Source organism: Crotalus tigris, unplaced genomic scaffold, assembly GCF_016545835.1.
Source record: "Crotalus tigris isolate CLP2741 ecotype Arizona unplaced genomic scaffold, ASM1654583v1 scf7180000018825.4774228, whole genome shotgun sequence".
NCBI lineage: Eukaryota > Metazoa > Chordata > Lepidosauria > Squamata > Viperidae > Crotalus > Crotalus tigris.
The window spans coordinates 2,097,588-2,119,190 of record NW_024097215.1 but is presented as its reverse complement, the minus strand read 5'-3'; the positions used below and the strand labels follow the sequence as shown (position 1 = coordinate 2,119,190).

At 39.9% G+C, this 21,603-nt stretch overlaps 2 protein-coding genes across 5 annotated transcripts; both read left to right on the top strand.

Annotated features, from left to right (window-relative positions):
• Nucleotides 1–590: 590 nt before the first annotated feature.
• Nucleotides 591–13,452, top strand: LOC120314011 (interleukin-1 family member 10-like). 2 transcript variants are annotated; one of them, XM_039356622.1, is made up of 5 exons: nucleotides 591–701; nucleotides 4,199–4,379; nucleotides 7,143–7,298; nucleotides 9,917–10,047; nucleotides 12,897–13,452. In XM_039356622.1, the coding sequence occupies exons 2-5, from the start codon at nucleotides 4,295–4,297 to the stop codon at nucleotides 13,149–13,151; spliced, it is 627 nt and encodes a 208-aa protein (XP_039212556.1). In that variant the 5' UTR covers nucleotides 591–701; nucleotides 4,199–4,294; the 3' UTR covers nucleotides 13,152–13,452. The 2 variants fall into 2 exon arrangements, with proteins under 2 accessions (XP_039212556.1, XP_039212557.1); XM_039356623.1 differs by lacking the exon at nucleotides 591–701 and having other exon boundaries at nucleotides 4,233–4,363.
• A 2,334-nt stretch (nucleotides 13,453–15,786) lies between these two features.
• Nucleotides 15,787–20,225, top strand: LOC120314012 (interleukin-1 family member 10-like). 3 transcript variants are annotated; one of them, XM_039356624.1, is made up of 5 exons: nucleotides 15,787–15,898; nucleotides 16,456–16,607; nucleotides 16,882–17,007; nucleotides 18,539–18,669; nucleotides 19,422–20,225. In XM_039356624.1, exons 2-5 carry the CDS (start codon nucleotides 16,538–16,540, stop codon nucleotides 19,635–19,637), a joined length of 543 nt encoding a protein of 180 aa, XP_039212558.1. In that variant the 5' UTR covers nucleotides 15,787–15,898; nucleotides 16,456–16,537; the 3' UTR covers nucleotides 19,638–20,225. The 3 variants fall into 3 exon arrangements, with proteins under 3 accessions (XP_039212558.1, XP_039212560.1, XP_039212559.1); XM_039356626.1 differs by having other exon boundaries at nucleotides 15,849–15,898; nucleotides 16,419–16,607; XM_039356625.1 differs by lacking the exon at nucleotides 15,787–15,898 and adding an exon at nucleotides 15,916–16,103.
• Nucleotides 20,226–21,603: the final 1,378 nt, after the last annotated feature.

The following is a 21,603-nucleotide window of genomic DNA, read 5'->3' as shown; positions in this document are numbered from 1 at the left end:
CCTAGTAGAAAAGAAATATTTTGAGTAAAACAATAAGGTACAGAGTATCCTTGTCACCGTAAAGTGCCCGACTGATATTTTTCTTTCTTGGAGTAGAAGAAAATGGAGAAACCCTTCAATTTTATAAATTGTCTCTCTCTAAGCTAATTCTTTTCATACAATAAGCTTACAGCAAACTTACTACCAATCAAGTGATATTACGACTAGAGATAGTTCCCGGGAAAGGGGGCTGATCCATTTTCTCTCTCAAACACTTTTGTCATGCACAGAGAGATATAAGGCAGACTTTGCTGTCTATATCAGAAACCACACAATTTGTGAAATCTGACCACTGCAAGACCCGTTCTTCCACAACTAGGAGTCTACATACTTTAAATACATGCACGGACACAAACACACAGTTATTTTTGCTTGAAGTGCTTCTAAGGACAATTCTTCTCCAAAACGATAAGAGGAAATACACTTAAGTATTCTTTAATGCTTTCAGATGAGGAAATTCTTGCAAAACAAATATTTTGCATTGTCTAATTCATTCCTTAAAGAAGAAAAAGCACCCAACTGTGGGATCATTTCCTATTTTCCATTCACCTATAGAAGGCACACCCATCAGTGTCACTGAGTGACTATAAATGGTGCAAAATCTCGGAGGTGGGCACAGAGAAAGATCCTTCAGCCAAAGAAAAATTGTTACACCAGGACAGGTACAAAGTTCTTGATTATACTTTTGGACATTCTTTCCATGTCTATTTCCAGGGCTAAGTGCTAACTTCTTTCCTGGCCAATTTTGCCATCTATTATTGTGATCATCTGAGGACCAGAATAGAATATGAATTTGTTTTTTTTGAGCTTTTAACAACTGGGTTCATGTGGCTTTTATGAGTTGCTTTTTTTTAAAAAAAAAATCTGCACCCTGATGCTTGATTTTAGTCAGTTTGATCTTGAGGTGCTAATAATTGAATTTACTATAAAAACCTCTCTGTGTGTATGCCTCATTCTCAGTTGGTGTCCTTTACAGAGGAGACTAATCAATTTATGAAGCAGATTGTGAAAAAACTCTAGTAAACTTAGTTTATTTACGTATCAATACTATAAGATAGAAAAATATAAAAGAAAATAAGAAAGATTGGGGAGGGAAAAGGGAAGGGAAAAGTGAGGGGAACAGAGGAAAAAGAGAGAAAAGATATTGACGTCTGATTCCCTTTGGTGCAGTAGAATAACATCAAACCTCAGCTTTTTTACTTTTACATAATAATATAAACTAGCCATTTTTATAACAACAAACTTATCTAATCGGTAAAACCCAAAACCAAAGTTTCATTTGATTTTGTGCTTCACTTCAAGCACAAAGTCCAGAAGCAGTTTTCAAGTAGAAAAATAATTGTGCTTTTTTCCCCTTTAATCCAAGCAGTCCGTTTAGCCATCTCTGCTAACTCCACCAATTTCTGCAGACGTTCGTCCATTGTGAGAATCGAAGTGTCCTTCCATTTTTGTGCATAAAGCAATCTTGCTGCCATCAATATATAGAGCATCAAAATTCCAAATTTTTCTCCCAAATCTTTTTCCATTAAACCCAAAAGAAAAAATAGATTGTAACAAAACTCAATGCTATGATACACTACAAGACTATTTGTTTTACTCCCACTTTCATTAGAAAATAGATTTATAAATCTTGGATGGGTGATGGCAGGATTTGGGGGAAGTGGATTAAGCCCTATTATACAATATAAATTCTTACAGTCTCCCAAATGATATGGAAATTTGTACACATCTCCCAAATGGGAGGAGGAGGAGGAAGAGGAGGAGAAGACCTTGATTGTTTCAAGACTTAAAGAGTTAAATATTTTCTCTCCCTCTGAACAAAATTGGAATGCAATCTCAGATGCTTTATCTTTTCAAGAATTGAGTAATGCATCTTTGCTCTACTTTTTTAGAATTTGCTTTATTATTTTTATTTATTTTATTTTATTTTATGAGACTTATATACCGCTTTAAGTGCAGCACTCTTTAAGCGGTGTACACCAGTAAGCAATGTATATATATATTTACATTGCCCCCAACAATCTGGGTCCTCATTTTACCTACCCCAGAAGGATGGAAGGTTGAGTCAACCTTGAGCCGATGAGATTTGAACCGCTGACCTGCTGAACACAGTCACCTCGGCTCTTTATTAGCTGGTTTCTGGTCTTCAGTTCCTTTTCAGAACAAGCCTAACCTCTCAATCACAATTTAGGAAATAATTCTTCAATTTATGCAAACACTTGTTTTGTTTTCTTTAAAATTGTCATCAGGACATATCGATGCAAATAGTTTATTTCCAGTCTTTTTCCCATATCTCAACTGTGTGAAAATATTTGGTGCCACCCATCACTTTATTTCCAAACTTCGTGATACATGTATTTCATTATTATCTTATTTATTCAAGACACTTAAATGTAATGACCACCGAAAACAAAATTCAATTGCAAGAAAGTGAAATGCCCGAAAAGAAAAACAGTAACATTTAATGATTGAATTACAAGTGAAATTTAAGACGCAAAAAGAAATATAAAAAGGGCATAAGAACAAATCGCAATGCAGGAACTAAGAATTTCAAGACGAAAACTCTGAAACTAAATTAAGATTCGAGGAAAGTATATATAGTCATGCACACTGTAAAAAAGATTAAAAAGACACAAAGAAAGTATAATATCGAACTGGAGTGCACGCTAAAAAAGTATAACACAAAGAGACACATAAAATGTTTTACAAAGCACAACAAAAATTAAAAAACAAAGCTGATCGTATTCACATATGTACGCCGTTCTGTACTGAAGCTAGCTGGAGGAACATTTGAAAACACAATTCAATCCACTAATAGCGAGGGATCTGATGTTTTTGTACGACAGATATACAGCGATTCACCGTACGAAAAAGTCGCAAAAGTGTCCCCAAAACTTCTCGCTCCATCGCCCCCATATCGCCCCCTTTTCGTTCCTTTGCCCCCACGTCACCTCTTTTCGTTCCATCGCCCCCCTGAAAAATGAAATCGCCTTCTGGGGGGTGATATCGCCCAGGTTAAGAACCACTGGTTTAAATATTCCAAAATTTCTTCCTGCCCTACCCTCCATCTATAAAAAGTCCCAGCCTTTTGGTTGGAGAGTTCCACCCTACCAATCCATGGTGTGTGATGCTAACTCAATCATTCTGTATTGCTGCTTCAGCTAACAGTGGCTCTTGAATCTATCTTTAAAGTCTTCCTTATTTTAGAGCATAAGAGAGATAGATACTGATATAGGTAATTTCAGTGTGTGAGAAGTATGGGATATGACATCCAAGTTCTTCCCCAACAAGCCCTCCTAACAAGTGAATCAACTAGGTTAATTAAACTAAAGAAAGTTCTTTGCCACCAAAAGCCAGCAAAAGTGGGGAAAATATACTTGTTATGTTTTTCACAGTCAATAAAATAATAGGTTTCATCAAGAAGGGAATTCTTACTCTAATCGTTATGAAGAAACATGAGATGAGATGGGGATGAATCGGTGGAGATTATAAAGTAATCTATAATATAATAGATAATAGAAGATTTAGAAGTGCTATAATATGAGTGATAAGGATAGAAAAGATCTGAGTTTAAGAGATTCAAGAAGAATAGATTTGATTGAAGGAGACCCAAGGCTTTCATGACACGTGGCAGCAGAGATTTCATGGGCATGTGGGAAAATTATGATACACAAATGTCAAAGTTTATTTAGTGCCTGGAAACACCAACATTTCTCTTCCCAGCAGGAGAAATCTCTTTCTATTTGGTGTCCAAAAGGTGCTTTTTTTTTTCAAGAGGCAACTGGACTTTCTTTGTCCTTGAAGATGCTTCAATTCTCATCCAAGAAATTTCCATTTGGTGAGTGTTCAGAATGCACTGAATGGTGTCTCCATTCTCTTCTCTCTGGAGCCACATTTTATGAAGCCAACTAACAGAATAACAGAGTTGGAAAGGGACCTTGGAGGTCATCTAGTCCAACCCCCTGCTCAGGCAGGAAACCCTATACCGTTTCAGACAAATGGTTGTCCAATCTCGTCTTAAAAACCTCCAGTGTTGGAGCATCCACAACTTCTGGAGGCAAGTCGTTCCACTGATTGTTACAACTGTCAGGACATTTCTGTTTAGTTCTAGATTGCTTCTCTCCTTGATTAGTTTCCATCCGTTGCTTCTTGCCAACAGCTTCTCTTAGGACAGTAGTACAGTATCAAGTGTGGAAAAGCTCCCCAAGAACCCAAAGCAGCAACCAACCTGGAGAAACTGGGAAAAATAGTAGAAATGAAGACCCAGAAGAATGAAAGCCAGAAGAACAGCTGGGATGGGGAAATGAAGGAATTATTCCAAAAGTTAAGACTACGGCAGGGTGACGATTACTCATTTTTCCGTTTGTTTGTGTTTTCTAAAGATATTTCCAACTTAATAATGCAAAGTATATTTATCATTAAATACTTACAGAATTTTGATCCATAAACCAAGGACTAAGAGAATGGATTTATGAAATCTATATGTCACCATAAGATTAAAGTAGTTGATGTAATGATGTTGGATTCTAAGGATTAGAGTGATCGCACACTTTTTTCCCCTGATAGTCTCAAAATTGACTATATCAGATGTAATTATAGAAGAGATGGAACAGGCATTTTTTTTTTCTTCTGTTTAATGATGTCTCATTCTCAGAGACTGCTTGGACAAGTCCCTGCAGTTATTTTAGCAAGGTTTTTCAGAAGTAGTTTGCCATTACCTTCTTTCTAGAGCTGAAACAGTGTAATTGGCTCAAGGTTACTGAGCTGGTTTTAAGCCTAAGGCAGGACTGAAACTTACAGTCTCCCAGCTTGATATCTTAACTGATAGCACAAACTAAAAAAATCCCCAGTAAATCCAGTGGCAGATATCCACCTAGCTGAGTTTAGCTGATTTGGACATGTTAAGTAGATTAGACTTGGTTAGTATTTGGATGGGAACCACCAGGAACTAGCAGTACTGTTGGCTAGACTGGGAAATCCGAAGCCAGTATGGTCTAGTGTGAAGGCACTAAGCCAGTGGTGGTGAACCTATGACACGGGTGCCAGAGGCGGCACTCAGAGCCCTCTCTATGGGCATGCATGCCATCGCCCCAGTCCTAGGCCTTCAGCTGGGTTTTATAAAACCTTTTCGCTTTAGGCCTCCGCTGCCGTGTACAAAAAAAAAAAAAAAAGGTTCAATCAATCTGTCAATTTCAACTTCCTGCGGGAAAAAAAAAGATCTTGCAAAGTTGGAATTGATTGATTGAACTTTTTAGTCCCACCCAGTCTCCGTTACCACCGCACCCATGCCCACCCAATGGGCCACACCCACCCGGCCCCCGACGATGCATAAGTGGGTTTTGGCTTGCAGTTTGGGCACTCATTCTCTAAAAGGTTCGCCATCACTGCACTAAGCTAAAAACTCTGAGATTAGGAGTTCTAGTCCCACCTTAGGCTGGTGATTTTGGGCCAGTCATTCTCTCTCAGCCCAACGCACCTCACAGGGTTGTCGTTGTTGGGGAAATAGAAGGAGGAAGGAGTATTAGGAACGTTTGCCCTCTTGAGTTGTTTATAAATAAAATAAAATGGGTTCAATCAATTAAAATCTCAGCAGTTGCAGATCGCTTTGATACTGTTGCCGAGAAAGCTACAAGAATATGCCTCTAAATCGCTAGGAATCAAGCTGGACTTAAGCAATTTTTTTTCTCCGTATGCATGAACAGGATTATTACTGTAAGACAGTTGCCTTTACTCTACAGGTAATGAGAGAAGTGACCTCCAACTGTGGCTCTTAGAAAAACCAGTTTTGCAAGCTGGGTCAAATTAATTGAAACCAAACAAATTCAATAGCAGTGGAGCTCAGGAACAGTTTGGCCTTGCCAGCTTCCCTACCAAGGGCAGGGCAGGAAATTGTGGGAAGCAAAAAACTGAAGAAAGGAAGAGGATGAAAGTCTCTCTCTCTCTCTCTCTCTCTCTGTGTGTGTGTGTGTGTGTGTGTGTATGTGTGAGACATCCAGAGCAAATGGATTCCAAATAAAAGTCTTGAAGAAAGCAAACGTGGGGACAGTTTCAACTTTCAAGATCAGATTTAGAATGAGAAATCTTTCAGGTGCCACATCGACACAATGGTGGACAAAGGCATAGCTCTTTCACCCCCATTATTCATCTAAACTATACAATCTATACCAAGGGTCTGCAATCTTGACAACTTTAAGACTTGTGGACTTCAGCTCCCAGAATTCCTCAGCCAGTTGGCTGAGAAATTCTGGGAGCTGAAGTCTTAAAGAGAGATAACCTTTATTGTCTACTGTGGGCACAATGGCACACATCAAAAATGAAATTTAAAGTTGTCAAGGTTGCAGACCCCTGATCTATACTATGCATTTTATTTATTTGCATCCCTCTTTATTGTTTTTACAAATAACTCAAGGTGGCAAACATAGCCAACAACAGCAGCACTGTAAGATGAGTTGGGCTGAGCAAGAGTGACTGGCCCAAGGTCACCCATCTGGCTTTTATGCTTAAGGCAGGATTAGAACTCCTGGTGACTTGCTCAAAATTACCCATCTGACTTCTATGCAGGACTAGAATTTATGGCCTCCCATTTTCTAGTCTGGTGCCTTAATCATTATCTAATGTAATCAAGAAAATAAAAACAAATATTGCATTTAATTACCCAATTAAATTAATTACTACATACACGAGTTCTATATTATGTGATTTGGTATGGAATCTAGCATTCCTTTGGCTCTTGATCTTCTCTTAAAAGGAAGGTGGGCTCTTTAGACCAGAAATAAAAAGAGTTTCTGGAGGAGTTTTGAATGAACAAAATAAATCCATACATAATACACACATAAATATGACAACCAGATCAATTCCAAGCAGTCATTCCCCACTGTGTATTTTGACCATGTCAAGCAGTGATGCTCAGGGTCTATTCACTCTTTCCTTGCATCATTGAGCTGTCACCCTCGAATTAAATGGGCCAGCTGACAAACGATACATTTGCTAAATGCAATGTTGAAACAAACCAACTGACCACACTTTTTATTGCTTGCGTGGTTTGACGCAAAATGAACGTCTATGTAAACATGCGTTTATCTTTTCCATAACCTATTCTCCAGATCTGAAAATGTCACCTCTGAAACACCCTTACCGAAGGCATGAGCTTCTAAGGTTACCTCAACCCCGCTTGTTCAGAATTTGGGATATTAGCCAGAAATTCCTTTTTATTGTCAACAGCATGCTGATAGCAAGCCCTCTGGATTTCAATTCAGCAGGTATCAAATCCTGATAGGATTTATATTATCTTGTCCCGGTATGGTTGATGGAATATTTATGGGCTTTTTGTTAGTTTTCGGGTTTTGATGGGAGACAAGGCAAAATATCTATTGTGTTGTGGGGGGGGGGGGAGAGGAGAAGGAGGAGGAGGATGATTTACTTTTTGTTGAGTCCTCGGCTTAATGGCGAATGAGCACAGAACATCTCGTGGTTCCAACAAGTCTTTATTTGCAGTCTCTTCACTCTGTTACAACTCTGAGGCTCGCGGGCCTCTCTGCTTCTTTTAATAACGTTCCCCGGACAGAATGGCAACAATTAGGCGTGCTTCGCGCCTCGCGCATGCGCACGAAGCCGGCGCCAGCCTGTCTGGTCCCGGGCAGCTTGCAACTGCCCGGGACCATTGCAACGTCCCGAGCCTGCCTTTGCAGGCTCAGGACACAACACTTTTGATCCCTTAGCAAGCGCTCGCAAGTTAGATAAGCCAAGTCTGGATTGTCCTGCTTCTGCTGCTCCTTTTTATTGATAATCAGAAGGGAAGGAATAAAGGCATGCTGGCTGAGGAATTCTGGGAGTTGAAGTCCACAAGTCATAAAAGGGCCAAGTCTGAAGACCGCTGGTTGAGGAATTCTGGGAGTTGAAGTCCACAAGTCATAAAAGGGCCAAGTTTGAAGACCGCTGGCTGAGGAATTCTGGGAGTTGAAGTCCACAAGTCATAAAAGGGCCAGGTTTGAAGACCCCTGGTCTAGAATGATACACCTTTGGTTGTCAGCCATTACACCTCCAATAAAGGAGAATATTCGGAGCTCAGGGTTGAAAGAAAAGATTCCTGGCACTCTCTGAGCTTGGCCGTTCTCCTGCAGACGTCTCATTACCCAAATTAGATAACATCATCAGTGCTCATTACACCTCTGCCTTGCCTTCTAAAAGTCTCGCCTTCTTCCCACAAATCCCTTTTTAAAGACTACACCTGTGCCAGTTCAGCAGCATTCTTGTCCTTCTCCTATGAAGAAATCTTCCAGTGGAAATGAAAATAGCTTCTGGTCTCAGTTTCTGCTTCCCAGTTAACGTCTGTCTGGGTTTCTGGCTGGCTGCATGATGGGATGGTAGCAAGACATGGGAAACATTAGCTGTCCGAGGACACATTTTTAAATGGAAGCTAATGGAAGTGTCAAGGATTAGGATCTTTCATGTAGTTACTGCTGTATTATCTTATTACAGGTGGTCCTTAACCTATGACTTGAAATTTAGTTTGCTAAGTGAGGCATATGTTAAGTCAGGTGTCCTCAACCTTGGCAACTTTAAGACCTGTGGACTGGCTGAGGAATTCTGGGAATTGAAGTCCACAAGTCTTAAAGTTGCCAAGGTTGAGGACCCCTGTGTTAAGTAAATTTGGCCCCATTTTACAACCTTTCTTGAAACCGTTGATAAGCGAATCACTGCAGTTCAGTTAGTAACACAGTTAGGTGTATCTTGCTACTCCCATTGAGTTTGCTTGTCAGGTCGCAAAAGCTGATCACATGACCCTGCGACACCGCAACCGTCATAAATATGAGTCAGTTGCTAAGCAATTTTCCTCATGTGATCGGAGGAAGCTGCATTAGTGATAAGTGTGAAAAACAGTCACAAGTCACTTTTTTCAGTGCCGTTGTAACTTTGAATGGTCATTAAATTAACTGTTGTAAGTTTCTCACACTTAACGACCATTGCAGCATCGGCGTGGTCATGTGATCAAAATACAGACGCTTGGAAACCAGGCACTTATTACCATCTTTGGTGGACATGCTCTAAAGCTAAAAGATTTTGGTTAAGAATACGTACATGGTTAGAGAAAATGACGAAAAAACATAAAGAGTTTAAGCCAGAATTATTTTTGTTAGGCATAATTGTAGGAAATTATGAGAAAGAGTGTATATATTTAATTTTACATATATTAGTTGCAGCAAGAATTGTATTCGCTCAATATTGGAAAAATGAAGATCTGCCAGTGGAGGAAGTGTTAATTAAAACAATCTTAGAGTGTGCAGAAATGGATAGATTGATATTGAAAATGAAAGAGAAAAAAGACTCCGTTTATTTTAGAACATGGGAAACTTTTTGTTATTGCCTAGAAAAACGAAGTAGAGAGAAAGGAACTTAATATGTATTAGTAAACTAGATATTGAAATCCAGACAATATGTTGCTGACAATATATTAAGCACTTGTGATTATAAAAAAACTAATATATATAAAAAAATTCAGATGCTTGGCAACTGACTCATACTTAGGATGGTTTCAGTGTCCTGGGGCCACGTGATCAAACTTTTGCGACTTTCCGACAAGCAAAGTCAATGGGGAGGCCAGATTCACTTAACGACCCTGTTACTAACTTAATAAGTGCAATGATTCACTTAACAACTGTGGCACAGAGGGGTCATAAAATGGGGGAACACTCACTTAACAAATGTCTCACATAGCAACAGAAATCTTGGGGTCAATTGTGGTTGTAAGCTGAGGTCTAATTGTATTGTTGTCCTACAATTAGCCTTATGTCAGTGGATTTTTCATCCAATTTTCTGGACCAGAAAAGAGGCGGTTTGACTTTAATGCTGGCTTTTGTCCACCACTCTTCACCTGCAGTGTGGATGGCTGTGCTCCCCAATAATGCCTTAGATCCAAGACACCAACCCATATTTATTGGCCTCAGGGATGGATCACGTACTCTGTCTTGCACGTTGTCCAATGAAGGTCAACCCCAGCTACACTTAGTGGTGAGTTGTTATCCTAACTCAGCGTTTTCTCTTCTGTACAATGGCAGCATTTATGCAACACACATAACTTGCTTATTATATTAACTCATGTTAATATAACATGAGTTATAACATTTTCTCAATGTAATGAGCCAAGTAGTTATCAAATGGGCTGGGCTCACTCCACACACACAATAACAAAATCTAACTTTAAATCAACAAAAGTGAAGTGGCTAAGTGGAGAAGATTGCGAACTTGAGTGTTTCTTAGGAACATTTTTCTCCCCTTTCACAACACTGATTCCTACATTCTGAAATTGGACAAACTTTTGCTTTTCTGACGTTTGGTAGGTAGGGAGAAAGCTTTTCTTTGATTTTAATTTTTGAAAAATATGCTTATAGAATAGGTTCATTGAGCTTTGAAGGCTCCTGTGAAGTCTTAAAGATGAGTTTGGCTTTCTTTAAATTTGAAAGACCCAGAAGAAGCAGACAGCATAAAGTCTTATTATACATTATGGGGAAATGTCACAATGGGAGAGATCTGATTACGTGTTCTTTATATTGTCCTTCCATGCTTGTGTTTCGCTTTGTTTTTAACAGAATCCACTTACAGCATTAAGCTGTCCAGCATTGAAACCCAAAACCTGGTTTAAGGGCTACTCTGTCGCTAATTACATGATCCTTATTGTTGGAAAGTGCAATATGTTAAATTACCATTGTGGAGATATTTGTTATGAACAGTTCCTGAATCCATCTGCTTCTCATTTTGAGAGATTATACTTATTAGTTCTCCCAAAGGTGCTTTTTTTTTTTTTTCAAAAGGCAACTGAACGTTTTTTGGTTTTTGTTGGAAGATGTTTCGCTTCTCATTTAATCTCCATCGGGGAAGAACTGATTTCTGAAAGGCCATTCACCGGCTAATTTACTTTGTTCTCACGGTCAAGAATCTGTGGTAATCTTGGGTGGCTACTCTCTATAAGGTGACCAACCGTCCTCCTTTAGGGAGGACAGTCCTCCTTTGTAAGTTCTGTCCTCCTTCAAAAAGTTTCCTCCTTCATGTCCTCCTTTTCGATATTTGAAGACTAATCTGCAGGGCTTTTTTTTTCCCCTCATAAAATGCTCAAAATGGCGTTCCAGCACCTTTTTTTGATGGGTTTTTTTTTCAACTTTTGCATGAGCTGTGCTACTCCCACTATTGGCTTTCGAAAGCCAATAGGAATTGGTGCTGAGCGCGCCAAAACACCCGGCTGGCAAACTTTGCACATGCAAATTGTCTGTATTATTGTTGCAATGAATAAAATGTTTCTTTTATTTACAATATTTTTTTCTTCAATTTATTTGTGTCCTCCTTTTCATTGTAAAAAAGTTGGTCACCTTATCTAGTAGGAGTTTCAGATGATGCCTGCTCTGGTTCATTATTTTAGTTCCTTCCTTCTTCTGCCTGACTCTTTGTGACAAGATGGGCCATGCACAGTGGTGGGATTCAGCCAGTTTGCACCAGTTCGGTAGAACCGGTAGCTAATTTTTTGTTGCCCAGGCCCAGAATGGACTTCCGGAAGCAGCATCCACACAGAGAACTGGCTATTCACGTATTTGAATCCCACCACTGGCTATGCACAATCTGAAGCCGTCATGGTCTCAAACCTCTTGCTGTGAGGCTGGATCCCTTAGCCACCCTTGTAGTTACTCATAAACGTTAGTTTCTCACTAGAACGTGGTAGGAAATGAAAATGAAAACACTACACTGAATTGGCCAGCTTTCCTTGGACTTTTGCTATCCCAAGAAGAATGAGGAGGAAGTAGTCCTGCTTCCAGGCTTTTTTTCTTAGGACTTCAAACCCTGCAGTCAATTCCAACCGATCTATTGTTGAAATATTATTTCTGAGGGGTCCTTGATGTTCTCTGAGCTTGATTGTTTTCTTGCAGATGTTTCATTACCCAAACTAGGTAACATCATGCACTAATGCAACTAAAAAATACCTGTAGGGATCAAGTAATATTTTTCAATAATCTTGGAGGTAATTATCTTCTTTTATATAAAGAAAATGCATATATATGTGTGTGTCTGTGTGTCTGTGTATATGTATAATGTATGTATGTGTATGTATGTGTCCATGCATGTATGTATATGTACACATTTATACACACACTTACAATGCATTGCAGCAATAGAAGATTAAATGGGGGCAGAGAACTTACTTTAGGCACAGGATATCTTGTTTTACGGCATGAAGTTTTTGCCAGATGTATTAGGAACTTCACTCACTTTTTATATCTGTCATTTTTACTGCATTCCCATTCAGATGCTGCTACGTTCACATCTTTTCCCTGTATCCATTTCCATTATCTCTCCACTAAAGACTATGCCCAATGATTTAATTGCACTGACTTCCAGCTATTCTGTCGGTAATGATGTTACCTTGTTATTGTTGTTAGTTGCGAAGTTGTGTCCGACCCATCACAACTCCATGGACAACATTCCTCCAGGCCTTCCTGTTCTCAACCATCTTCTGGAGTCCATTTAAGCTCATGCCTACTGCTTCAGTGACTCCATCCAGCCACCTCATTCTCTGTCGTCCCCTTCTTCTCTTGCCCTTAATATTTCCCAGTATTAGGCCCTTCTCCAATGAGTCCTTCCTTCTCATTAGGTGGCCAAAGTTTCAACTTCAGGATCTGGCCTTCTAAAGAGCAGTCAGGATTGTTGTTGTTGTTGTTGTTGTTGTTGTTGTTACCTAGTTTGGGTAATGAAACATGTTGCAAGAAAGCAACCAAGCTCAGTCAGCACCATGGACCCCTCATTTCAACTCTGAGCTACAAATATTCTCCTTTCTCCATATTGCTTCTAACACCTTTCCCCTCCTGTTTTCTTAGGAGAGAAGCATTATGGAGCTCTACAATCAAAACCAGAAGTTTTTGGACTTCAGCTTCTACAGCAAGACGGATGGCAGCTTAGAAACCTGCTCTTTTGAATCTGCCCAGTTCCCAGGTTGGTTCATAAGTACTTCTTTTGAACCCAACAAACCTATCAGTCTGGGTCAAAAAGGAGGCCCTGGCATCACACTGTTTTATTTTGAAACAAATAAGAGGAAGGAAAAAGCGGAACTTGTCATCACTAGAATTGTTTAAGGCGAATGCCTATTTCAGATTTCGCGGGAAATGTAAGTTTGTGAGGAAGTAAATGTTTCACTTTTATACAGCTGAGGATATTTTTAGCAGACTGAGCAAAATTGGAATTTTTCAGATCATAAGGCACTTAAACAATGCCTGCTTTTTTGATTTATTATCATTATTACTCTTTGCTAAACAATAAAAATAGAATGGGATCCTGGGCTTACGTTTATTATTTGTTAGGGAACCCCTTTTGAGCGCACCCCAACATTAAATCTTTTTGGATGTGTGTTTGTGTGTGTGTGTGTGTGTGTATAAAAGGAAGAACAAAAGGAAGAAGAAAGAAAAGAAGGAAAGAGGGAGCTGCAGTATTAACATACACAGGTCGTCCTCGACTTACGACTACAATTAAGCCTAACATTTTTGTTGCTAAGCAAAACAGGCACAGCCACACTTCTCTGTGCATTAATGATTCACCTGTGGAGCATCAAATTCCTGGGTGTGCAGCTAACAAATAGGCTGACATGGTCGTTCAACAGTGAGAAACTGGCGAAGCGGGCACAGCAGCGCCTGCATTTTCTGCGTCGCATGAGGAAAGCACATCTTCCTTCCCCTGTCCTGACCACTTTCTACAGGGGGACGGTCGAGAGCATCCTCCTCATACAGCATCACAGTCTGGTTTGGAAGCATCCCTGCTTCAGACAGGAAGGCGGTGCAGAGAGTGGTGAGAATGGCTGAAAAGATCCTTGGCAGTTCCCTCCCTCCCATCCAGGACATAGCACAGAAGCGCTGCTTGAGCAGGGTCTGCAGGATTATCTGGGACACTACACATCCTCTTCACAACCTGTTTTCCTTGTTACTTTCTGGGAGGAGGGGGCTTCGTGGTATCTGTAGCAGAATATCCAGATTCAGCCAGAGTTTCATTCCATACAGCATTAAGCTTGTGAACTCTCAAGCTTCTTCCTTCTGTTATATATTTAAGATGGACAGTATTTAATATTTATTTGCTATGTATATGTAGGGGTGTGGGTCTGTACATATGTTGTTCATAGTATGTTTAGGTGGGTATCATGTATTGTTTCACTTGGAGAGCGGGCAACTAAATTTCATTTTGGATGTGTGCTGTTATGCCCACGGTAAAAAAATGACAATAAAGGTTATCTTATCTCTTATCTAACATTTCTTAAGTGAATTTTGCCCAATTTTATGATCTTCCTTGCCACCGTTGTTAAGTGAATCACGGCAGTTGTTAAGCTAGTGACATGGTTGTTAAGTGAATCTGGCTTCCCCATTGACTTTGCTTGGCCGAAGGTCGCAAAAGGTGATCACATGACCCCGGGATGCTGCAACCGTCATAAATATGAACTAGCTGTCAAGAATCCGAGTTTTGACCGCATGACCATGGGGAGGCTGTCATCATTGTAAGTGTGAAAAATGGTTCTAAGTCACTTTTTTCAGTGCTGTTGTAACTTGGAACAGTCACTAAACGAACTGCTGTAAGTCAAGGATTATCTGTAGGCATTTTCTCCCTAGAGCAGCAGTTCTCAACCTATGGGTCGCGACCCCATTTGGGGTCGATCGACCATTTCACAGAGGTCGCCAAGCAAGGCTGTCCGCCATTTTTTTCCCCTTTTCTGGCAGGTGCCTTACCTCCCTTGGGCTGGGCCAGCTGGTGGCCCAGCCGGTGGTCGGCCTGCTCCGTCTCTGCCGCTTGCCAGCTATGCCTCAGCTGGTGCAGGGGGCGGCACCATGCATGCGCGGTGCTCAAGGGCAGGGAAAGTCCTCGACTTACGACCGGTTGGGTAGTCCTTGACTTACGACTGGTTTAGTCCTCAACCTACGACCGGTTTAGTCCTCGACTTACGACCGGTTGGGGTTGCGGCATTAAAAAGGTTGAGAACCACTGCCCTAGAGTTTCTTCTTCCCACTTTGTATTTTCTCCAGCATTTTAAAGTTTCAGTCCTCCTAAAAATAAACCCAAGGTGGATCCCTCCACGCCCATTCTGCCTCCCCCAAAGGTGCTTTTTCACGAGGCAACTGGACTTCCTTGTTTTTCTTTGAAGAAAGAAAGTTTCACTTCTCATCCAAGAAGCTTTTTCACCATCCAGTCAGAGCTGGAGAAGCTGCTTGGATGAGAAGCGAAACGTCTTCAGAGAAAAACAAGAAAGTCCAGAAAAAGCACCTTTGGGATAACTATGACCTGGATGACTGAGAATCTCCATAGACATTCTGCCTCCCCTTCCTTCTTTGCTCCTTAATGGGCATTCTGGATTCTGAAGTCCTGAGCTAAAAGGAATTCCTTTGGAGGAAGAGAACACCTCCAGCATCTTCAGTTCAGAGTTCAACCCCACCCCGTGATGGCCATCTTGCCTCAGTCAAGGTGTCAAAGACTAGGCGTGTGTTTTTGCATTTAAATGAACTCTGAGTGTTGCAAAAAGCTTTGGCAGAGTCAGCAGTTACTTTTTCTCCAAAATTATGGCCACATAATAGGTTGGGCAATATCTTCAAGAGCTTCTTGGTCTGGTTGAAAGCACTTGTGGGCAGGATGTGGGAAGAAAAAAAAGCAGTTGTTTTTTTACTGAACCAACCAATAATATAGTTCCTCGAAAACATGAGGCCCAATCAGGGCTAATCAAAATGCAAGTATTAGGCATATTATATAAAGTGCATCCACTGGTTGTTAAAACTTGTAACAGCAAGCCCAGACAACATCACAGAAAGACAGATATCCGTCAAGGCTCACAAAAGTGTCCACATTTGCACAGGTATTAATTTCTCATTTCTCTGCTTAGAACTTCTGGTGCTGCATTCTCTGCTTCGTGGGCCAAAGAAGATGTAAAGGAGGAGATCTGGAACTTGAGAATGTGCTAAATGTCACTAGTGAGGATATGGCCTTCTACAGATATGTTTCAGAAACCTTGTTTCACGGACTCAAAAAATCCAGTGTTTATTTATTCTGGTTCAATTCTGGTTAGTTTGAAGAGTGTTCTCTCTCTCTCTCTCTCTCTCTCTCTCTCTCTCTCTCTCTCTCTCTCTCTCTCTCTCTCTCTCTCTCTCTCTCTCCTTAATTCTGCAATTTCATTATTTCATTATTAAAATTTCACAAAATAAAGATCCTATGTATTAAATATAATTAACAAAAAACTAAGGGGCTTTTTTGGAGAAGGCAATAAAATTCTATTACTGTTTTATTTATTATGGTTTTTGTTCTGATTGGTTTAATGAATTTATTGCAAACCATCTCTCTCCCTAATGTCTGTCTGTCTGTCTGTCTGTCAAATGAAGATGCTATGCATCGAAAACAATTAACAAAAATTTAAAGTTTTCCAGCCTTTGTAAAACACCCAACCAACTCTCGCTAAGGAATTCTAGAAAAATCTGAAAATTTGGGAAAAGCCATAGAAATGGCAGGAAAAGCTGAAAAGAAGACATGGGATGAAGAAATGAAAAATTTATTCAAAGACTTTGACCAGGGTAAAAAAAAAATCATTTATTTTTTGTCCTTTATTGCTCTAGAGATGTTTCCAAAACATGCCTATATTCTAAATAACTTAGAGAATGTAGAAATAAAATGTGTTTTTCCTATTCTTTACAAATGAAAAATATGCATGCACAGTGAGGGATATCAATTAATATTCTACTAGTTAACAACGTTAAGTATAACCAAGTAATGTTTAATTTTGAGTCAGATTTTAAGCAACTGCTTCCTTATATATTATACAATTTTTCTCCTAAAAACCTAAACCAGGTGGCTTTCATATTGCTGCCGATCCAGATCCACGTTTGTTCAGATTTTGGGATATCCACCAGAGGATTTTCAGCCTGATGGGTGATGACAAGTTAGTGGCAAGTCCAAATGATTCAAATTCAACAGGTAAAAAAAATAAAAAAAGCTCTTTGTTTTTAACTGGAACAGTCCTACTCTTTCTTGGCCAAAATGATTAATGAAATATCTCTGATGTCCAGAATTGATACTGGAGATGTCAGAAATGACTGTCTAAGAGCAGACTGGAAACCAGTTTGGTAAAGCTACCCTGAATTCTCAGTTCAAAGATTTTCTGTGGAATGCTTCATTCTCTAAATCTGGGTCTCCAACATTCTATAGGTGTTCCTCTGTGCCTCTAGATACTTGAATTCTTTAGATGTTGGAATTCAGATAATTAAATAACTAGATAAGTCCATGGGCAATAGACTGGTGCTGGAAAGTAATCTTGCCATTCTGCGTTCTTATTGATATGTTAGAAGTGGAAATGCACACCTCACTAAATCTTTGGCTTTGAAATGCTGCCATGGAAAGAACCATAGTATTTCTCCCAGTTCCAAATTTCTCCTGGATTCAGATGTTCTTACAAGAAATCAGGAGTTTGGTGGCACCTTTTCCAACTAATACATCTTATAAAAAAGCATACGCTTTCATGAACCATAACTCAGTTGCACAAAGTAGCTAAACTGATGTATCTCTGTTCATTTCTGCATCTAATAAAGTGAATTGTTGACTTCTAAAAGTGCTATGCCTTTTAATAAAATTGTTCGTTAGGAAGGCACTAGTAGACTCCTGATTCTTTGCTACCGTTGATTAACACAGTTCTACCATAGTATCTAGAGGAGTGATGTGCCTACAAAGGCCTTATCTCTGGTTGAAGACTTGTAGTTCTTCTTACCACTTTTTTTTTGCTTTGGTAAATCTTGTTCTTAACCTAACATCAGTGGCTTCTCATCCAAAACATCCCAACTAATAGAAAAAAAACCCATGCCATTTTTTCTTGTCCTCTTGTTAGAAATTCTGTTTATATATAGCACCACAGAGCAAATCAAGAGTACAGTCGCCATGTACTTTACTGCTTAACAGTTTTACTGTAACAGGAAACAGGAAACTCTACTTAGAACAACAGAACATAGAGTATATATCAGTGGTGGCAAACCTAGGGCACGGGTGCCAGAGGCGGCACGATGCACACCATCGCCCCAGTCCTAGGCCTTCAGCTGGGTTTTATAAAACCTTTTTGCTTTAGGCCTCCGCCACCGTGTGCAAAAAAAAAAAAAGGTTCAATCAGTCAATTTCAACTTCTCGCGGGAAAAAAAGATCTTGCATAGTTGGAATTGATTGAACTTTTTAGTCCCACCCAGTCTGCCGTTACCACCACAGCTACGCCCACCCAATGGGCCACACCCACCCAATGGGCCACACCCACCCGGCACTCGACGATGCGTAAGTGGGTTTTGAGTTGCAGTTTGGCCACTCAGTCTCTAAAAGGTTCGCCATCACTGGTATATATATCATAAATCCAAACTTGTAAACACTGTCATCTACTGGCTGAATACTACTGTGGTGGTTGCATAAAAATACATTCCAACAATGAATTCCAACGCCCCTTACATTGTATCTTCCTGTGATTCTTTCCCAGAGCAGTTCATCTCTGTGCTCCCTAATAATGCTCTGGATGTAAGAAAACAAGCCATCTTTATGGGTATCCATCCAAAAACTGTAATGAACTGTGTGCAGCCTGAGGGGGGTCAAGTTCAGCTCCAGTTAATAGTGAGTATTTCACTTATACTTCAATGGGGGAGGACAGTTTCTCTTGGAAAATTATCCTTGTTTGTCCTTTTATGTTGCATGATTTGTACTATTTCTATTCTGTGCTGGTATTAAAAAGTCTCAAATACTTTTCACCAATGGAAATCTAGAGATGGTTAAATGGGAATTATCTTCCTGAGTCCAATCATTTTTTACAGATCCAAGTGATGTGGTTGGAAAGAAAGAAAGAGAGAAAGAAAAAGAGAAAGAGAGAAATTTCTGTAATCTGGTAACCATATTGCCAGATTACAGACATTTCTCTCTCTTCCTCTCTCTCTTTCTTTCTCTCTTTCTCTGTTTCTTTCTCTTTCTCTCTTTTTCTCCCTCTTAGATGTTACCTTGTCACGTATTGGTAATGATTTTTATTTTTTTTTTGAAAAAGTGCAAAGTACAGTAGCTTCAACAATATGATGGCTTACTCTATGTACATACAAGTACACCTAAACACTTCTGTAAAAGCATTTACTCCCACGTTCTCCTTGTTTTCTGGTTACATTTGGCATAATTGCTGTTGTCACTGGCTTATCAGCTAAATATTTGTGGGTTTTTTAAATAACAAGACAGTGACAAAGGAAACTTTGCTTAAAGAGGGTGTATTGATGTCCCTATTAGTAGAAAATGTGTCTTCTAAGGTGCTATAAATTATTCAAGAGGAGTTTTGCAGCCGTGCTATCCTACGTAACTGCTTTCTAATGAAGTCTTCCTGTTTTTAGAACGGAAACATTATGCAGCTATACAAAAACAGAGAGGAGTTGTTGAGCTTCACTTTTTACAGCAAGACCGATGGCAGCCCAGATACTTGCTCTTTTGAATCTGCGCAGTTCCCTGGATGGTTCTTAAGTTCTTCTGCTGAATCAAACAAGCCTCTTGGCTTGAGCCAAAAAGGAGGACCTGAAAACATCCTGTTTCATTTTCAAAGAATAAACTGAATCAGAAGTTTTGTTTTCAAAGAGAGATGGAGCGGATTGTTTTGCTATATTTTATATGTGATGGAAATATTTTTTGGCTTTTGGCTTTTTTCTTTTGAACAGACTGTGATAATGAAGCAGAAGGTGGGATCCACAGTAGAGATAGATGACAGTTTGCCTGATCCAGAAAACCTGTCGTACTTGGTGATCTTTTGAAGAAAATATCATAAAGGCGGAACTAAAAATTGTCAGGCCAGCCAGACCTGTTATGTAAACATGGTAGAGATGTCTTTACCTCACAAAACATAGAAAAGGAGGGCTAAAAGACTATTATTTGAGAAGAGAGGGAACAGACATAGAATTTAAAGCTTGGGGCCAACTTATTTATGAGAGTGCATTCTTGTCTCTTTAAAGGAATTCTTCCTGAGTCTGTGGCTAAGGGAAAACAGTAGTTTCAAGTTTGTTATTCAGTCCTTTGTACCATTGTCTTCTGCATTACATAGACTTGCAAAAATGGGTTCCTTGATTGGTATGGAAAAATACCCATCAAGAGAGAAAATAACAATGAACTAATAAAGCCGCAATAAAAACAAAAGTGTTGGAAGTAAGTGTCTGGTTTTCTGTGAATTATATTTACATTTTTAGTTTTTTTTTTTAAAAAGGAAATGCACATTCACCTAGTCCAGGGGTAGGCAACCTTGGCTCTTTTATGACTCGTGGACTTCAACTCCCAGAATTCCTGAGCCAGCATGGATAACCTTTTCCAGCAGTTTCATGTAGGTGTTAAACAGTAGCAGAGAAAGAAGCAAAGGCCAGGGGTCAGATCTCTCTCCCCTCATCAGTATTGACTGAGAATGGCCTCAGAGGAAGAAATGCACCAGGACAACGCAGTGCCCCCAGTCCGCGATCCCAGAAGCGGGTCCAGAAGGATGTCAGAACCGATGGAACCAAAAGCCACTGAGAGCGAGAATGGATGCACCACCCTCCCATCTCATTGCCATTGTGTTAGTGCCATTAGGACTTTCCCCCATTTTATCCTCTCCTGCTCGATTCCCAAGTGGCCTCAACAGATCCCTGTAATCTTCCACTACTGGAGATGTGTTTGTGTGAAAGAAGGAGAAAAAAACCCAGGCTTTGAGGGAAAGATGGGTGTGGTTTGTTGATCTGGTTAGGTTGCACCCCACCCACTTTCTCTTCTCCAGGGTGAGAAGCAGGATCTGGGGAGGAGGAGGAGGAGGAGGAGGAGGAGGAGGGTGTGGTTGGCTAACACATCTGGAAGAGACATGCCATCCATGGCTGCAGTGCCAGGAAAAATGGGTGTGCCCAACATGTCTTGGCTAATTTGAACATCTAATTGCTAGATTGTCAGTGGAAGCATGAAAGGAGGGCAAGAATATTCTGAAGCATTTTCCATGAGTGTCATGAAACTTTAGTTTGGAGAAAACCTGGCAGAATTTGTAGGATGATGCTCGGACAAATATGAAGCATCACTTTCCTATTTGCATGGGAGAGATTCTCCATTAAGAATCTTGATAGGTTTTGCTCCAGTACACTTGAGGTGTTTGATTTATTAGGATAAGGACACATGGAAGCAGAAAGCAGGCTGAAGTGAGGGGGAAAATTCAGGAACATTTATGAACAAGAAGGTTAAGACGAAAATCTCATGTACAAATTGAAGTCCTCAAGAAAACAGATCTCAGGCCAATAAACTCAAAGTCAATGAATTAAGGAATGCAGCTGGAAGACGTCTACTTATTTGTCAACAATTTTATTTTAGGTAATACCATGTTCAGTTCTTGCAGTGCCCCATGCTTTAGTCCTTTATTTCATGTGTCAAGGAGAAACTTAATATTTTCCCTCAAATCACTCCTAAATATGGAAAAAAAAATAAGATATGCTCCTTGTGTATAATATAATAATCTAAATAAGGCGTTGGTATGCAGGTATAACCTAGATTTAAATAATTGCTTTCGGACTGAATGCTTTC